Below are 19,878 nucleotides of genomic sequence, written 5' to 3' on the forward strand. Positions count from 1 at the left end.
GCTGGGACAGCTCCACGGCTATTACAGACTGAATTATGTTCCCTCCAAATTCCTGTGCTGAAGCCCTGGGCCTTTAAGGAGGTAATTAAAATTAAATGAGGTTATAAAGGTGGGGCTTTAATTCCCTAGGACTGGGGTCCTTATAAGAAAGGAAGAGACACCAGAGATTCCCCCCCCGCCCCCGAGTGCACACAGAAGGCCATTTGAGGACACAATGAGGTGGCCAAGGGGAAAGCTCTTACCAGACTGCAATCCTGACAGCGCCTTAATCTTGGACTTCCAGCCTCCAGAACAGTGAGAAAAGAAATGTCTGTTGATTAAGTCGCCACCTGCAGTATTTTGTTACAGCAGGCTGGGCTAATACAATAGCCGGGGCCCGTCATGTCCCTCTTACCCTCCAGGTGCTTCACCCTTTTCCTGCCCTAGAGGCTCTGACCTGTCCTCTGCAGGCCCTACAGTGCGGCTGTGTCCTCCACAGAGCTGGCTCTGGGGGATATAAAGGGCCTGGGGCCCACTCGCTCTTTGGGGAACAGTGGGTCACTGGACTGATGTCTCCTGACCCCGTAGCCTCCTCCATCCTGTCCTGAGGTGTTAACCGCTCTGCTGCTCCATGGGCCTCTCTGGGTCAGAGTTCTCCCAGGCACGAAGGTTTACACACAAGGCGAATTTAGCTGTGTCTCACAGGTATCCTACATGTCAAAGGCCCCAGCTCTGCTGGGGTCCTGCTCCCTGGGCAGTGGAGAAGGGAGAGACTGGACTGCAAAGTACCACACCACTCTCCATGACAAGCCCTGTGTCACAGCCATGGGGACACGGCCAGCCCTGTGTGCCTCCCCATGCAGCAATTAGTGCAGCTTCATTGGGAACGCTCACTCAGAGCCAGTGCCCAGCCTGGCCTGTGCCCTCCTCACCCCCTACTCTGACTGGGAGGATGGCATGGTCCTTGGAGCACAGGACCCAGTGCTAAGTGGGCCTCGGGACAAGAGGGCGTCCCAGAAACAGACATGCATAGCAGCAGCAGCTTCATAGAAGGTGAGCGTTCTCACCGAGCCTCCCTGGGGAGGGGGAGAGACGTCTACAAATTAAACAGCCACTCACATGGAAACTTGAGTCTGCGCCAAATGAAAAACAGATTTCACATGGCAATTGGTTCCAACAACTTTTCTGGAAAGCAACTGTATATTTACACAACATTGGCTGCCTTTTACATTGTAGAGGGGTGGGCAAGAGCAGTGGGGTTTAGGGGATTATAGCACCTATGCTGTTACCAGTGTGGCACTTTCAGATAGCCAGAACAGAAGCCACATTACACGGAAGACCAGAGATTCCCTCAGTGGGAACCCAGGTGATAAAGGGACCACATCATGCACTTTGGAGTATCTTCTCATCCTTGCAGCCACCCGTGGCTCTGGAGCTAGACTATGTGGTTCAAATCCCAGCTCTACCTGTCTCAGGCTGTGAGGCCTCAGGCAAATGAGTGCTCTGAGTACTAGTGACCTCATGGTCACACCCGAGGGCTGTCACTGGGTCAGGCTGCCCTGTCTGAGGTGGTGCTGGGACTTGAGCTCCCAACCACAGGCAGTGATGGCTAGACTGGGGAGAGCACCCAAGGAGACTCAGACCCTCCTGGTAAGTGAGGGACACCATGCACAGACGGAAGCGGGGTCAAGCCGCCAGGCACGTCTGTGGGAGACCCTGGGCGTGCTCAGCCTTCAGGAGGTGCAGAGGCACCGCTAGGTCTTCTTGCTCTCCTCCAATAATGTGAAGTCAGTGTTTATGCTCTCCCCTCCACTGTGGTGTTTCTCGTCCATCCAGTGTGGAGTCTGAGCGCAAAATGCTGACACAGTGAAGCCTCTGGCATTGCTGCTTCTCTTGGTGCAGAAGAAAAAGCACATGAATTTGCTGCCAGTTTGTCGCCAGGAAGGCTTCTGCCCTCACCCTGTTGGTCAGCAAACACTTGCTTCTCAAAAGAAAGGGGCGATAGGGCCTTCTGAGCCATGTGGCTTTCCTGGTAGCAGACCCTGGAAGTCTGGTCCCCACCCCGTCCTCATTCGGCCAGTCTGTACTCAGGCCCTGCACAGAAGGGCCCATCTACTGGCCCACAGGCACACTGCCCAGAGGGCTAGGGTCAGACTGCAGAGCCTGCAGAGCCACAGCTTCCAGCAGCAAAAATGGGACTAACGTCAACTAAGGTGCCACTGCTGGGGACTCAGGCTTTCCTAGTAGATTAGGCCTTGGGAAGAGCTCCAGTCTTATTTTCCCTTCAGCCCACCTTCCTTTGGAGTCTAACAGACTCAGGAATTGAGAACACTCTTGTAGGCTTAAGCTCCCCATACTGGAACAAGCTTCAATAAGCACACCTAGGCCCGGCATTCTGCCTTTGTGGTCCACCTCAGTTCGAACTCCCGAATGGGCCCTAAGTCACTTAGCAACTTCACCACTCATTCCTCTTCATCTTTCTTGAAACAGCAAAGTAAACCTCAGGTCAAAGAATTCGACAGCAGGCATGATTTAAAGTGATGTATCAAAGAAGCAGGGCACCACTGAACTAGTGAGACACGGTGCCTGATGACAGAGCAAAAGACATGGCAGCTTCCACAGAGCAAAAGTAAAGGCACGAGCCATGCACAGCTCAAGCCTCCCCTTCCCTTCCATCCTAGTGGTGCTGCAGGAATCACTCCTGTAGTCTGTTCATGCCCACATGCATATTTTATTATCACATAAACAACTCATTCATCATAGAACGTTCTGAAAACACTGAAAAGTATGAAAAAGAAAAAAAAAAATAAACTCACGATTCAAGTCAACCTGTGTTAATTCTGGTGTTTTCTGCCAATCTTTTCTGTCCATGGGAGTAATACAAAAACAAGAGCATCTATAAAGACACATCCCTGTGGTCCCTGACTTCTGTGCTCAGTACAGTGTGCTTCTTCCCAGATGATTAAACGTCCTTAACTCTGATTTAGACTGGCTGGAGGTGGTCTATAACCAGAACTGGCCCGACCATCTCTTCCTTGAAAGGTGGGTAATTCAGGTTGTTTCCAGTTTTTCGCTATCATAAACGATTCCCTTAGGCAGGAAGAGCTCACAAGTCAATTGTTCCCTTTGCTTTGAACTTCTTCGCAGACCGCTCACTTGACCGCAGCTGGAATTTGCTCCCATAAATGTAGGAAATAAAGCCATCGATCTCCACAGTGAACACACAGTTTAGCTTGGGGATAACTAAAAAAAAGCAGGAGAAAAAGGATGAGGGAAAAAGTCCTGGCAGTAAGTTCACTTTTGTGGAGACTATTATTCCCAAGATGTTTGTATTAGAAAATACAACAAGCTAATAGGAAAAGATAATAAGAAATGGTGAAACCCACAAAGGTAACAGCACCGGGATTAAAGGGGATTATTCTGCCAAAAGGCCAATTTATTCACCTTTTAAATATAACTCAACACCTAGTTTTCTGGGTCAAAGGCTATGAACCAAACTCCCAAAACCAGAAACCCCCAGAAAAACTGCCAGAAACAGGTCTTGCCGCATAACTTTCAGATGGACTCATGGCTTTATGCTTACTGGGGAAACTTGTACACCACTTTCTGAGGTCTAAAATGAAAGCAGAAGAATATAGAGGGGAATGGAACAAAGCAACAAGAAAACCAAGCTTCAAAAAATTAAAGGAACAAAAACCTCCCACTGTGGTTTTGAAATCTCTGGATTCATGGGCAAGGAGGGGGTGTGGAAATCCTGACAGACTGGCCGCTCGTCTCTGCCAGAGCAGTGAGCTCTAGCACACCAGGCGGATAAGCTTGCACTTGCTTCCCTGGAACCCAGAGAATCACCACCAAGGGCGCTGGCTCTGGGAACTCCAGGGGCAGGTGCTTCGTCCCTGCTATCTGTCTAGCTACAACCCTCTGGGAGGCATTAGCCTTTGGGCAGGTGGAGGGTCCCAGTCCTGGAAATAGACCCAGGTGTCTGGAGGCACAGCCAAGCAGCCCTTCCTTCCCTTGATCACATCTGGCCAAAGCTGCTGGCTGGGCTCATGAGTACCTCAGGGAGAGCCCTGGGTGCTGGGATGGTCTCTGCAGGCTTGGAATGTAAGGTCAGCAGGTACCTACAATCTGTGCTGACTTGAAAGGCCAAACTGAGCTTTAGAGTCATGAGGAAAGGGCCGACAAATCGGCTGGGGAGGCCACAGCCCACGGCGATCCAGTTACGTACCTTTCAGGCGGTCTTCTTTAGTGATAATTTTGAAAATGTGCTTTGTTTCCTGTAGAAGGATTCCTGTAATGCCCACGTAGGAGGGGCATTTGGATTTTGTAACTGCAAAGGAAAAGGGGGGTTCAGGGCTCAGGCCTCTGTGGTGTTAGGGGAGCCACAGGCAGCCAGGCCTGCAGGGGCTGTGGGTTCTGGTCCCAACCTTGAGCCAGCAGAGGAAGAAAGACCACCCACAGGGGCAGGGTGAGGTGGAGGCTCCTTGGCTGGGCAGGGACCAAGTGGGATGAGAACCTAGGCTTCCCAATCCCTGGCGGTGGCTTAATAGCCTCTGTGCTCTGATGAGGTGTCCTCTGGAAGGCCTGCTGCCACAGGGGTCCCGGGCAGTATTCTGGAGCCAAGAGGTCACACGTGGATCTAGCACCACCAAGGCCCACAGTCGGGCTGCTCTGGCAGGGCCAAGTCTCACTTACAGGACCTGAATGAACGCCTGTTCATCATGGTCTTCCCAGAACCTCCTGAACTCTGGACAGAATGGGAGCCCACTATAGGCCACCCAGCAGTGAGCTGCCACCACAGGCAGTAGGCCTCTCACCTCCCCCAACCTATCCCCCAAGGTAGTCAATACAAATTCAATGAACGCGTACTATGTGTCTGGCAGTGTCCTAGGTAGGTGCTGGGCACAGTAGTAAGTGCTGCTCTCACAAAGCTGCTGTTCTAATAGGGGGAGGGGTAATGTGTACCAAACCAGACAACTGTATTTTCTGATAGTGATGAGTGCTATGAAAAAACAAGGGCAGGGTAATGGGGTGGGGGGTCATCTTTAGCTATGGTAGACCCCTGGGAAGTGACATCTGAGTAGGGACCTGAATAATGAGAAAGAATCAGTCCCTGAGCACACAGAACTCTCTGGGTAGAGGGAAGAAGCAAATGCTAAGACCCTGTGGCAGGGCCAGGCCTGGTGAGAAGCAGAAAGCAGGCCAGTATGGTTAGACCTGGTGCCCAAGGAGGTTGGACAGGCTGTTTAGAATACAGTAAGGAGGCAGAAGGGACACAACCTGATTTCTGTTGTAGAATCTTCTCTCTGGCTGCCTGGTCAGGGGAGGAGCAGTGTGTCAGCAGGGAGAGGGTTAAGCAGCTTTGCAGTAATCCAGGGGAGATGGTGGTGGCTTAGATTTGGGTGTTAGGACGTGCTAATGGATTGGAGGTAGGCAATTAGGAAAGAAGAAATGCGGATACCTCCTAGGTTTCTGGCTTGAACAACCAGGGTAAATAGTGGTACTATATCAGTGGCACTCAGTAGTACTCAGTGGTATCACTAAAGGTGATTCTCAGTGGCAACTTAGATGATGAAGGCCAGGGGAGGGGCTGATCTGAGAGGCCCAGAGTTCTGTTTTGGATAAGTAAAGTTTACAATGTCTACTGCACGTCTGGGTGGCTATGTCCAGTAGACAGTTGAATTCAAGGAGTTCAAGGGTAAGGTCTGTGCTGGAGATGACAACTTGGGAACTGTTGGTCCACAGCCGACATTTAAAACCATGGGGCTGTTCAAGATACCAGGCTGTGGGTGAGTGCCAGCAGCTGCTGTGTCCTTTGGGATACCAGCAGGGGTCTTCTGTGTGGAGAAGGTACACAGAGGCCATTCAGAGTATCCAACAAGTGGCCAGAATTGGCTAAGACAGCTATAGTCATCGTCTACCCTAAGTGCTGGTGATGTAGGGTTATCCACATAGCAAGGAATTGTCACTGAATGATGGCTTGGGCAGCCAGATGATGTGCTCTTAGGCAAATTACCTGAAACAATAGCGCCATGAAGATCTGCCTTTAAAAGCTTGGCCTGAATCATCTGTGGCTGCCTACGAGGTAAACAAAAGCCCATAATGTATACTATTATAATGAATTCTGAAAGAAGTCAACAGGTCTACAAACTTCTGCAGCCAGGCAATGCTGATAGCAGGCTCCGAAAGCTGCATTTACAATGAGCCTAAGACTTGGGCTCTGCCTCAAAGGGCAAGGCTTCAGAATTGTAACTCACATGTCTGGTTTGAGACCATTGCACAGATCCCGGATGTACTGTTTCCAGAGTTCATGCAGAGGGAGAAAAAGACTGTACCTGTGGCAAAGTCAGATAGAGGTAAAACGTTAGGCAATGTGAGCTTGGGATTATAACATCCAAAGAGCACAGAGCTTGGCTTGATGCCAAGGACCATGACCTGGATCACTGGGGCCTGTTCTACTCCCGATAACCACACTAAAATCCAGTACTTTCACCTCTCAAACCTTAGTTTCCTCACTGGTAGAACCCTCTCAAAGCTAAGTTTTTGCTAATGAGAAGAGGAAGGTGTTGCCTTCCTTTGCCCCTTCATCCTTCCTGCTGGTTAGATGCAGGCATGACAGCTGGAGCTCAAGCAGACATCTTAGACCATGAAGTAACACCTACAATGGTGAAGCAGCAAGGATGCACCCAGGGCTACAATCCTGGTTGTCTGATGGCCGTGGAACTGCCTACCACACCAGCCCAGGATGGTGTTCATCTAGACTTCTTTTCACAAGAGAAATAAACTTCCATCTTATTTAAGCTACTGCTATTTTGAGGTTTTCTGTTACAGGAAGCTGAACCCAGTAAGCCCTCAGTAAACAGGAGTTGCTGGTTGTCATAAGTCCCTGTGCAAGGTGACAGGGTCTGTCTGGAGGATGAGTGAGAAGTGGCGAGGTGAAGGAGAGGGAACAGGTGAGACGACCCCAAACGGGTCTTCCTAGCACTTCACGGGGAGTCCATTTAAAAAAGCTACTGGTTAGAGAAATGAGAACCTCAGGCTCAAACCCAAAGTGGACTCTATTGATGGGGACATGGGTGAGGCACACCAGGGGCAGGCAGCAGTCCCTTCCTCCTCCCAAAGCCCAGCTGATTTTGTGAGAGGGGACATGAACAAAGTGACAGACTCTATCTTATGGGATGTGGGAGGCTATCTGGTTACAGACCTTGGAGCAAAAGCATATGAACAGTCCTAAGACATGCAAATGCAGAACCGTGGCCAAAGAGGGATGAAGTGTCAGCTGGAGGGAGGAACATGTTCTCCCACAGAGAGTGATGTGTCTCTTTCAGAAACTTCTGAAACATATGGGCAGCACCTTCTTTGGCAATAAGACCCCAATGGGTGATTCTGTCTAGTGCTATTAGAAGCTACAAAGAGATATATGTTAAGAAATATCAGTTTCTCTTTTTCTAAGAAAACTGAAAGACAAATAGTCTGTTGCCCATGGCTTATGGCACTGGTCTTATTAGTTAAGGATAGGACAGAAGCCAAGCAGAAAAGCCAAACCCAAACAGTCCGAATTGGTAAAGGAAGCCTGCCCCCTTGTGGCAGAAGTGGGAGAGGCTCTCTTAGCTTAAGCAGAGCGGGGCTACCTAGCTTCCCAAGTCCATACTCAACACAAGGAAGATTAAGTCTCTGGGGTGGAAAGGCAGGAAAGGCTTGCCATACCTCTGTTGCTCTGGATTAATGTCAAAGAGCCGCAGCTCCCTCCTCTGCTTGGCAGAGAGGCCTTTAGATTTCTTTTTCTTTTCCTTCTGCTTCCGGTGAGTGAAGTACTCCAGAACAACGGCCTTGCGTTGCAGGTGGTCCTCCTGGGCTTGTCGGCTCATGCGGGGCATGCTCCGCTTCAGGAAGGCCCTCACAAAGGCCTCGGCCCGCTGGGTTCCTGGGTGCTGCATGAGGACAAGATGGTGTGGTGCTCACAGCTCTAGTTGGGGCTACCCAGACCCCCAGGCCCTCCCACACACTGCTGTAACAGCAGATGGGCCACCTTCACTGACCCACCTATCTACCCACTGAGGCTCACACAGCCTCTCATCTGCTGCATGTTCGCTATCCCCAGCTGGGCAGATGTGAAAGTCACATTCAAATGCCAATTCGTAACTGCCACACAAAACAGCCACGTCAAACTCCAACCTCCTACCCTGCTCTCTGAGGTTATGCTGAGGATAAAAACAAAACAAAACAAAACACAACAATAAAAAAATTAAAGCAAAACAAACAAAAAAAACATTACCTTTGGAAAAAAAGACTTCTCTCATCCTTGAGAAATGTATGACAATGTGTTTAAACTGTCATGATCAGATGAAGGCAAGCTCAGAGTAGAGCCAGGCTACGGCCTTGAAGGAAATGACCCCAACACTAGGAAAAACGGCATAACCAAGCACTCCAGGGTGGGCCCAGCCACAGCAGGTAGGGATTTTGACATTGCGGCCATATCGTAATACTCTTTACTTGAGTTTCCAGCCTGTGGATGCAGCATGGTTATTTTCCTGGTCTGCTCTGGCATCACTTGAGGAAATAAACTGTCAGCGTATCTTATCTTAGCCCCATGTGTTCACTCTTTTCCACATAGAACAGAGCATCACATGACTGTGACTGAGCACCTGCACTTAGAGAGGACTTCTGGGCAAAGTAACTATCATAAATTGTGTGTAATTCTTGAAAGAACAAGCATCACTGTCTCTCAAGTTGGAGTTCCACCAGTCTATTCCTCATTCTGATGCTTTGCGCTCATGTTTGCCACAGCCCTGGGGAGCACGGTCTACTGAGGTCCTCCCTCTTGACGGGGCCATTTCCTGGACCTTTGTTGCACTAACTGGGCTGCAAACACCTTGCGGCTAATGTGTCAATAGTAATCAAGCTCTCATTTCATGGGCAGAAGCAGGCACGTGGATGCGTGGGAGGTGGGGATAAAGATGTGATACACACGCTCTTCATGGGAGCCCATGGTAAGGAGGGAAGTCAGCTTCAGCTTTGTATTATTATCAGTATTATTACTGTAAGAGGACATGTGAGTCTTTAAATACCTAAGTGGCCCATCTTTCACAGAGAAGCCAAATTAAGGTGTATCACTCTTTCAAAATCTTGATTTTAAAAGCAACTCCCTCATTATGAGTCACCAGTGAAGCTTCTGCCAAACTGACAAAGAATCTTTGTAGCACCCAGATATGATCCATCAATTACACTCATGAAATGTGATCTGACTGCCCTCTTCAGGAGTGAAAGGGGCACAGTAACAAGGTCAAATGACAGTGCTTGCCACGGCAGGTGTCAGGTGAGCATAGCCTAGTGTCCCCTACACAGTGGGAGATGACACAGATCAAGAAATCCCAGTTAACCAAACTTGACTCTGGTATAATGGGAAAGGAGGCCAGCAGAACAACAAACCTTGATTAAGCCTAACATGTCTGCTGGAAACGTGGGGAGTGAAATGTGGGAAAGGACATCTAAAACAGCACTAACGGTTAAGAAGCCACTGAGCCATCTTTGGCATCACCTCTGTTGCTCCCAGACCTCCTGCCAAGCACTGTACCTGAATGTCGAACTCTTTTGCATCTTTCTGAGAAAGGGCATGGTAGATCACACCTGGGGGATTTAAAGAAAACAAACACGAAATGATCAACTCTGTTGGCTATGGCTATAAGACCTAAGACTTTTATAACTATGAAAATAACTATGCTTATTCAGAGACAGAAGATGGGGGTAGTACAATGAGCACAGCTTCAAAGCTTTCTTGGATGCCTCTTGCCCTACCCTCTAGCCACATCCGTGCTAGAAGTTCCAATGGTGTGCCTTAAAATAGTGCTTCTCAAACATGAATGTGTATCAGAATCTCCGAGAACTTATTAAAATGTAGATTCTTGGGCCCCACTCTCAGATCCTGCATTCCTAACAAGTTCTCAGATGCTACTGAAGCTCAGCAGACAATACTTAGAGTTGCCCTGGTTTAAAATACCACAAGTTAGGAGCCTGAGCAGTTGCTCTAGAAGTCTAATGATGTAAATCATTTAAAAGTTATGTGACAGGGCTTTCCAGGATGAAGACAGTTGGAACTATTACATTTTGTTTACTGTTAGATGTTTAAAAAAGACTCTTCACATTTTAATATCTACGAAACTGAGATGTATTATACAACTGATGGTGTCCTAAACTGATAAAATACAGTAGCTCTTTCTTCAAGCTCAAAATACACATTGCTCAATGTGGTTTTAACCTTTAAAAACTCACACTCCCGTTTCTTAATTTGTCTGAAAAAGAAAACCATGGCATTGGGGACAGAATATGGGTGTGAATGGGATAAGAATGAGACAAAGGCCTGGTTTAAGGGCCAAAAGACTAGAAAATTTGGTTCATGCTCTATAAATTCCATCCCAGCTCTACTGTGCTTCCCTGAGTTCATTTGAACCAGCAAACCAAAGTGGTTACAAGTTTTATATAGAGTCTGGTTCTCTCTCAGATGGAAGATAGGGATTAAAACCCGTCTGTAGAGAGCAACTTGCAGGGCCTGGACCCCAGGAATGACTCTGTACCTGTCACAGGTGCCTTGCATTAGACCCAGAAGTCTTTTTTTCCCTATAACAATAGACATCTAACAGTTATTGAGCCCTCATTGTTTGCCATGCCCCTGATTAAAAGCTACATATATTTTATCTCATTATACTTTCTGAAAAATCCTTTAAAGGAGTTATTATTCCTATTATGCACTGAGAAAACTGAAGTTAAAATATGCTGAGACACTTAACTTGATCACATAGGTAGGCAGTGGCAGAGGTGGAACTTAAAATCCAGCTTTAACGGTGTCATGCCCCTGCCTCTAAATGCCCTGGGTGCTTGCTCCCCTCCTTGGCACACCTCTGCTCAACTCTCAAAGCTTTGGGCTAGTGGTATCAATCCTCAGCACGCTCCCTGCGCTTTACACCAGACAAGGGTGATTCACAGAATAGCAGGCTGGGCAGGCATCATTATCAGTACCTTACAAAAGGGGAAACCGGGCTGCAGAGAGGAACAGGGCCTTGACCACGCCAAGAGAGAGATACTGGCCAAGTCGCACCAAGGCGTTGGGCCGACCTCTAGCACCACTCACTCACTACTGAGCAGCCCCCGGAGAGAACCTGCCTCCAGCTCTGACATAGTTCAGAGACTAGGCAGGCCAACCGGGACCCCGGGCCACAGTTACACTTAGGTAAGGCGGGACAATTTCCACAGCAGATCCGTTCGGACTCCGCCGCGACCCTTTTCACCCACCAGTATCTACACCTAGTCTCCGACTCTTTAACATCCCACCCGTCTCCAATTTCGTGACCCTCAACACGGCTTACTGTTCATTCTCGGACCGCTTCCGGTGCGCTCTGTTGACGTCTTCTTCAGGCGTCGCTCACTCTTTACCTCTCTCTACTTTCTTCAGCAGCCCTCGACCACCACAGCCTCTCTCGTCAAAGTCTGTGCTGGAGAGGTTCCTTCTGCCTGAAGTCGCGCGGTAAGCTAAGCTGAGAGACTGACACGCTCCTACGGGGATCAGGAGCCACAAGCTCCAAACTCGAGGATGGCGCCGTCCGTGACGTCACCGCCGAGCGCCGACTTAGGATGGCGCATGCGCCTCGGAGCGGATTCCGCAGCGCGGAGAATTACTGCGGGCTGTGAAACTGTCTCTCCTTGGTGGGGCTCTCTCAGTGTGTGTTTTGTAGGCGAGGGAAGGCCAGAAGCAGTAGGGTTGGAGTTGGGGAGTGTGGAATGCATGTGAAGGCCCGGAATAGAGTGAGGCGAGTCGACTTGGAGAGGACAGAGGGAGGTTGGGGACCAGGGGAGGGTGGACATGGGATGGGAAGGGTGGTGGGAATGAGGTCTGTGCGATCCCTAATCGTGCTCTCTACACGTGAGCCGAGGCACTGAAGTTGGTATAGGAGGCTTACGTTCTTGTTTTGTCTCTGCTACTAGCTAGCAGTGTCATCTCACTTAATGCACGTCGCATCTCTGTGTACTCACACGTCATGTACTGTGTGAGTGGGGTTGGACTTGATAGTCTCTGAAAGTTTTCTTGAGACCCAGCATATTAGTTTTTGTCAGTAAGATAAAAGGCGAGGAATTGATTCTCGCCCTGGGGAAGGGTTCAAGAAGTGTGGCTTCAAGGCCTGGTGGAGACCTCTTAGGTGAGACCCGATGCTACACAGAACTGTGCAGTCTTAACTTTTACTGAGTGCTGGGCATGGGCAGGGTACTGCTTGGAAAAGAAAAGCAATATGGTTTGTATTCTAAGCTAGTGGTTCTCAACTTTCAGTATGGTATAAACTCCTTTTAAAGAAAAAAAATTTCTCAGGGAACCCTGGGAGTATGTCCACGCATCCTAGTTTGAGAAACATTGACTTAAGTTTCTTAAGTGGTGGTGACCTTGTGCCATTTTGATCTTAAACATAAGACTGCAGGCCCTGAAATTGAGTGACTTGTCTAGCATTTACCTTATATGTATATTACCATCACAATTGAAACACAACATTTAAACCAAAACGTATTACGCTTGCAGATGCCTGAGAATACTTAGGAGTCTATGGAACTAAGTTTGAGAAACTGCTCTTGGGGATCCATACTATGTGAACTACCATATCTGTTTTTTAAAATAGCAGCAGGGCTTCCCTGGTGGCGCAGTGGTTGAGAGTCCGCCTGCTGATGCAGGACCGGGGGTTCGTGCCCCGGTCCGGGAAGAACCCACATGCTGCGGAGCGGCTGGTCCCGTGAGCTATGGCCGCTGGACCTGTGCGTCTAGAGCCTGTGCTCCGCAGCGGGAGAGGCCACAACAGTGAGAGGCCCGCGTACCGCAAAAAAGAAAAAGATTAATTTATTTATTTAATTAAATTAAATAGCAGCAGAAGACAGCAAGAGCCAATTTCAGTGTTATACTCAAGGAGGCCCTTTTGAGTAGGACCTTTGTGATTATGGAGATAAGGGAGAAGGCAGACCTCTGTCTCTGAGAGTTTTTCTAGGGTTGTTAGGACTCTTAACTCCCAATTGACCCCTTCTCGAGTAGTCAAGGCAGCCCTGGATGACTGCTAGTCTTCCCTAGAATTCCCTGATTGTGGTGGGGTAAGCACTCCCAGAGCTGCAGTTACTCTATAGTTCCCTGATCACTTAAGTCTTTTTTAAAAAACGAACAAACCACTTTATTGTCCTCAGGAAATAATTGTATATGTATGCAGAGAGATATCTGTCCTTACAGGTATTGTTATCATTGTGATTGTCATTTAAGCGGCAGTTTGAAAACTACTTGATGTTTGAAAATAGTGGATTAAACACATGAAGTATGTAGGTTAATTAAATTCATTATAATCGCAGGGTAAGCTTCAAAAATTCATATTCCTTGCCATCCCTGGAGATTCTTATTTAGTAGGTGGGTCCCAAAGAATGTTCCCAGGTGACTCTGTTGAGTAATTAAGTTTGGGAACTACAGTATGTTATGTTTATATAACATATAATGGAATACCATACAGCCATTTAACAAATTACATACAAGTTTTGAAAAGGTTGCAAACTATTTTTTTAATTTAATTTATTTTTTTAAATTTTATTTTTATTTTTTTCTGGCTGTGTTTGGGTCTTCGTTTCTGTATGAGGGCTTTCTCCAGTTGCGGTGAGCGGGGGCCACTCTTCATCGCGGTGCGTGGGCCTCTCACTGTCGCGGCCTCTGGAGCACAGGCTCCAGACGCGCAGGCTCAGTAGTTGTGGCTCACGGACCCAGTTGCTCCGCGGCATGTGGGATCCTCCCAGACGAGGGCTCGAACCCGTGTCCCCTGCATTGGCAGGCAGATTCTCAACCACTGCGCCACCAGGGAAGCCCGGTTGCAAAATATTAACGTATAAAACCAAATAGTATATACACAAAAAGGATTGGAAAGAGCATAACAATATACTGAAAGTTTCTGTAGCTGTGTAAGTGAACTTATCAGAGATTCTTTTTTTGGTCTGTTTTCTAAATTTCATTCAGTGAAAATAAGACTTTCTTAAATTTCGTTTTCTTTTTTATAGCTATCAGTGATAAACTTCCAAACATGGATACACATGTTTTCCCACTAGCGACCTTGTGAAAGTTCCATGGGAAGTCAAGATTTGTTAGTATCATTGCAGGTGACTTCCCTCTATCTCTGAACAACTTATTGTGCAAAACTTCAAATATACAGAAAAATGGAAAGAGTTCTATAGTGAACACCCTTATGTCCTTAGATTATACAATTAACATTTTGCTTTAATTGTACAGGTTTCTTTTGAATGCTGCTTTAAGACATTCAGGCTGTTAGGTTGAGTACTCAAGAAAAGTTTTATATGTAAAGTGAAAAAGATTAAGCCTCAACTATTAAATAAGTGCATATCTATGGAAATTAGGACCTCCATATAAATAAACACAACTAAATCCATAGAAATCATTTATCTAATGCCTCTGACAATACAGTGGAAAAATATTTTTTCTGCACTCCCTTTCCTCCACTTTTGGATGAAAGAAAAACATTATTTCTAGTAGATTTTCTGCCATTCCTTTAAGTGTAAGAAAAGGTAATGATCCTGAAGAAATACCAGCACACCTGCAATGAGAACATGTAAAGCTTTGTTTTCAATGAAAATTGTAATCCTCCAAGTTAAAGTCAGCATTTTATTGTATATATTATATATATGTATATATATACACATATATACGTATATATACATAAATATATACACATATATATGTAAATTTTTTTCTGTGTTTAAGTGATTAAAGAGGGATAAGGGCTGTCTGTGCCGCTTTTCTACAACAGTAAGGCCTTGTCTGTGATGGGTTGACAGCAGTACCTGCTTCTTAGGGTGCCTTTGAGCATCCAGTGCAATGATGCCCATGTTCAAATGGCCTGGCATAGACAGCACGGTTTGAGAGATGATAGCCATCATTATCTTAATCCTTACAAAGCTGGAACAGTCCCTCAGGCTCAAAATTATGAACTTCCCTGGCCCTGCTTTACCTTTGGTCTATACCCTGGTCCAGAGGTGGTATACTGACAAGGGGAGCTGGGAATGGTGGTGGTGGTGGTGGGGACCTGGACACACTGGCACTAGCAGTCATTCCTCAGGCTTAATAGTGCCCTCTGTCCACTCTGACAGAATGAAGAGACTAGGCAGTAAGGTACGAGTGCTGACATTGGACATTTCTGCCAGGCAAACCCTCTCCCACTGGGTAGTTGGGTGCTCTGGCTACAAGAAGCAAAGGACTGATGTTTACGGGAGGATGCCATATCAAAGAGGCGGCACTGCGCTCTAAGTCAGTTTAAGACCGACCATTTAGGATTCTGAATAGTAAGGACTGTTGCTATTGGCAACACACTTGGCATGTGTGGTCAGATAGCAGTATCTGAAAGCCAGATTTCTCAGTCAACAACCAGAAGTCACACTTCAAGGCTGCCTTGATCCCCAAGGTCTAAAATACATCTCTAATAGATTTGCCCAGTTCCCTAAAGAAGTTTCACTCTGAGCTGATCCCACTGAGAAACACTTGGTTTTGGTTTCCATGGTGGAGTATCTGAATGCACAGGAGGCTCTTTGGGGTCCTAAGAGGTCTCCTTCGCTGCATTTATGGGGTAATTATTGGGGCACTTGAAGGATTTACAGGGAAATCACTGCAAGCTTCATGGGGCATGTGTGCATGCAGCTCCTATTTCTCCTTGCCTGTTCTGCCCTGGGCTCAACTTTGGGGAAGCAGTCGTTAGCTTCTGGCCAAAGAGCTGTGTGTTTATATATGTGTGAGTCCATTCTGGTCCAAAATATGGGAAAGTGGGAGGGAGAAGGAGCTGATATAAAATCACCCCAAACTGGAACTGGGATGGGCTGAAAAGTGAAGAGACATGGTTTTGTATTTGAGTCAAAGCCCTGTGGGAGGTAGGGGACAGATAGTCTTCTCTCTTCTGTTCTTTAATACACACCATACAGCTTAAGATGTGAAAAAAAAACCAACCCAGTATATATGACATGCAAAGAAGCAGGAACTGTGACCATAATCAAGAGAAAAGAATGGTCACTACCACAGAACTGTAGATGACCCAGCTGTTTGAACTGAAAGACAAGGCCTTTAAAATACCATTATACAATAAATAATCAAAGAGCTTAGAGAAAAAGAGGGACAAAATGAGTGTAAAGATGGAGAATTTCAGCTGAGACATGGAAATTCTGAGCTGAAAAAGACTTTCATTGTTCCCTGTGATGGCAACTGTGATTGCCTGCATGTTCACACTTAACATTTTCATAACTACTGAGAATACGTTCCCAGACCACACACCCCCTTCTTTTTAAATCATCTGATAAATATTTATCTCCCATAAGCCCTGAGCCCTCTCTAGGCCCTTGTGTCTTGCTTGAGGGAACCCTGGGGACTCTTACCAGCCTCCCTGCAGCTCTTGTATGACCCGGTGCTAGAGGGGTCAGGTCCCGGAAAGGTTCTCTGTGTGCTCTGGGTCCTGAGGGCCGCTTTACTTGGCCAGAAGCTCTCCGAGCAGCCTCAGGCATCAGAAAAGTTGGGACGCAGAGCTTGCCAATGGGAGAGTGGCTCCACATTTAGGCTGGACTCTCAATTGTTTTCCATCTTCTTGGTACCCACATGCATGAGGCTCCATCTCTGCCTGTCAGTGCAGTATTGGTGACCAGGCCCCACTTTATCCATGGTGCTGGTCTTCAGAGCAGTCAGGACTTGGGGGTGGGGGGGCTGCAGCCCTCTTTGTGAGCGTGGAGTGGCTCCTTTGTCTCACGTCTTGGGATTCAGTGGGGACCCCCAGGAGCTAAATGTAGTGATGGTGGATACATCTCCAACACACACATGAAAGCCTGCTGACCTTGGCTTTTGGAGCATTGATGGCTGTGAGGGAGTCCCCCACACTTTGCCCATAGGAGCCATGAGAAGGGCCTCAGTCCATCTGACACTGTTGGGAGAACCTGAGGGAGGGGGTGGCTGGAGGTGCCAATGATAGGGCATACTTCAGATTTTTGACAACGATTGAGTCTGCTTTGAAATCTCTTTTCCTATATAATGATGTTTCTTGACGTTTGAAGAAGAATTGCTTGAAAATTAATCTGGCCATTTGGACTATGACAGGTTGTATTGGCATTTATTATTTATAGGTTTACTCCCCCCTCCCCCAACTTAGGATGTTGGAGGTAAAAGCTGCCCACGGTCCGCAGCAGATATCCCCATCTGTCACTAGATGGCAGCCTAACACAAGGATTGAATCAGTGGCCTGGTGCTTCTTCCTCAAGTCTTGGAGTTATTTCCCTCCAAGCCCCTTAAAAATCCGGTTTACCGGCCACTTCAAAGAACTGCAGCCTGTGGTACTACAAAGCACCGACATCCAGAAGCTAGGATTATTTCTCTGTAAACAGTTGATTTTGATCAACACCCTCTGTGCCAGAACGGACAGTTACAGAGTCAAGTGGTTTAAAAAGATAGAAGTTTAAAGGAGAGAGAAGTTTGAGACCCTGTGGAAGCGGTGTGATTGTCAATGACATTCTGAAATTGATGGCTCATTAACGAGGTGTAAAGAGAGGAGGCGAGGAGCGGTTCTGCTGGCAGGATTTGCGGTAGACTGTGGCCTGTTCCCGACTGGGCTGCCTAGAGGAAGGTGAGGGATGGAGTACCACTCCTGTCGGGTTTGTTTTTGGAGGTGTCCCTTTTTCCTTTTACTATGAAATGATTATCTTCCCAGTGACCTTGTTATTACCATGGAAAGAGATACTCATACCTGAGGAGCAAATAATATGACACTGGGCAGTGATGTATAGACATAAGCTCATGAGTTTCATGTGAAAAGTGTCCTTTTCTGTGTTTATAGCGGTAGGAATTGAGACAAAGGGAGCTGAAGTTACTTAGCAAAATTGCTACCAATTTATTTTTTACGTTAGAAACTATCTGGTGACATTTATTCATGACATCTGGGTTAGGAACCACTTGACTGCAACTTTCCCTCCTTCTTATCAAGGGACAGCCGGCGCTTGTGGAGGAGAGGCCGACAGGCACGTCAGGATCTCGTGCAGCCGCAGTGCTTGGATGCGGCCCTTGAGAGCATTTGTGGAAGGAGGCACGAATGACTGAATGTCTGAAATCAACTGAAAGGCACAGAGAGGGGCCACCTCATGCTTAGGCCGAAGAGGTGGCTTCCTAAGCAGTGCGATTCCAGGGGCACCATAAAATACCACCCTTTCACCCCGAACGGTGTGGTAACAAACAAGCTCCTGCCCCCAGGGAACCAGAGTGCCTGGAATTCCAACCATGGAGAGTCATTCTTTTAGGCAGAGCATTGCTTTCTCAAGAGCTTTATTTTGAAATGCAAATATCCCTATTGAGGCTAACCCTGCCAGGTGACTAGGTGAACTCTAGGGGTAGCTGAGCCATTACTGAGGAGTCAGGATGGGGTGGGAGACGAGGGCATAGAGAAGAGCTAAAAAGTGGGGAGACTTGGGACTGACCACACACTCGATTGATTTGCCCATTTATCTTCACAGTGAAAACCTGGACCTAGAATATCATCTGATGTGGAGCGTTTTGAGAGCTTGACTTATCTCACTTGGATGTAACTGGGGAGAAGTCAATTGTTTTCCTTCTTCATGAATCCCTGGGCTTCTCTCCATGGAGGTTCTGGTTACTGGTATGCAAAGACTACTCAGGGGCAGGTGTGGGGGCCAGCAGCGCCTGCCTCTTCTGTACAGTGGGCCACTCTGCTTTACCCAGCAGTAGCAGGCATGAAGTTCTGTTTGCCCCGAGGCTGGTTGCTTCAGGAGGTGCTGACTTCTTCTCCCTCCTGGAGACACACATGATTTCCTTGGAAACACACAGCACAAATTTCTCATTGGGCTTGAAAAGTCATCTGTTATTAGGTGGAATCCTGAGCAGAGAACAGTCCTGAGGTATATAAGTGCTGCATGGGAGGCACATAAATTCACTCTGATGCCAAGGAAGCCCTTCCTCTTTACCCCCTTTTATTAGGTCATTGATCAGCAGCATTGATCAGAAGAAATTATGCCTTGTTGACCATATTCTTGGTTGAAGATCAGTGATGTTAATTTTCAGTACATCAATACCCTCATCAGGGGCTAACTGGAAGGGAAAAACCTGTTTAGTGTATCAGCAGGTGGGACCCGGAAACCGCACCCTTGAAGGGTGTCCAGATTTGATTTTACCAACCTAGTCATCAGATAATAAAATGGTAGGTGGACTCTGAAGACAAGTTGAAAGGCCATTCCAATCCTCTAGTGCTGAGAAGGACAAATGACACAGCAGAGCTTAGGAAAGCCTTTGTTGCTTCTACCCCAGATATGAGCCTCTTCTTTCTTCCCCTCCAGCACGTTTTATTTTCTAAGCCCCATTTCTTGTAACCATTGTGAGAAAACTTTACTGTGAAAGATGACAGCTGTGTCAAAGCTTCTAGGGTTTTAGTTTGAGTGTTGACCTATCGCTTTTTTTAATGTCATTTTTTTTGTGTTTTGGTCTTGAATATGGGCCCGAGTTATTTTCACCTTCGTGAGAAATGCTTGTTATCGTGTGAGTGAAGGTGCAACGTTTCTAGACAGCTGGCCAGGAAGTGGGTCAGGAGGCATTGTCTCCCCGGGGTTCTGGGAATCTCAAGTGTCAAAGCCCCTGCTATGGAGTGACTACGCTACCCTGTGACGGAGGGGGAACTGCCATAGACGACGGGCCCAGTTGACTCGAAGACTCTAGTCCAGCCTGGCCTTTGCTATGGTAGCTTTTCTAGTCCCTGGTTTTTGCTGAAGTTTCTGGATTCTCAGACACTAAGTTGAGGAGGTTCCTTTCCTGTGACATCTCACCTCTTTACTGCTTTTGCCTGATGTTGAATTATAATGGCA

General features: G+C 47.3%; 1 protein-coding gene across 2 annotated transcripts; it reads right to left on the reverse strand.

Moving 5' to 3' along the window:
• Positions 1-2,518: 2,518 nt before the first annotated feature.
• On the reverse strand, positions 2,519-11,572 carry POP4 (POP4 homolog, ribonuclease P/MRP subunit). 2 transcript variants are annotated; one of them, XM_060000477.1, is made up of 7 exons: positions 11,340-11,572; positions 9,554-9,606; positions 7,687-7,910; positions 6,237-6,314; positions 5,996-6,057; positions 4,208-4,309; positions 2,519-3,222 (listed from the first exon to the last, which is right to left on the reverse strand). In XM_060000477.1, exons 1-7 carry the CDS (start codon positions 11,344-11,346, stop codon positions 3,086-3,088), a joined length of 663 nt encoding a protein of 220 aa, XP_059856460.1. In that variant the 5' UTR covers positions 11,347-11,572; the 3' UTR covers positions 2,519-3,085. The 2 variants fall into 2 exon arrangements, with proteins under 2 accessions (XP_059856460.1, XP_059856461.1); XM_060000478.1 differs by lacking the exon at positions 11,340-11,572 and adding an exon at positions 10,993-11,162.
• Between the last annotated feature and the right edge of the window lie 8,306 nt (positions 11,573-19,878).

The sequence above is a fragment of the Delphinus delphis genome, chromosome 20, assembly GCF_949987515.2.
Source record: "Delphinus delphis chromosome 20, mDelDel1.2, whole genome shotgun sequence".
Lineage (NCBI taxonomy): Eukaryota > Metazoa > Chordata > Mammalia > Artiodactyla > Delphinidae > Delphinus > Delphinus delphis.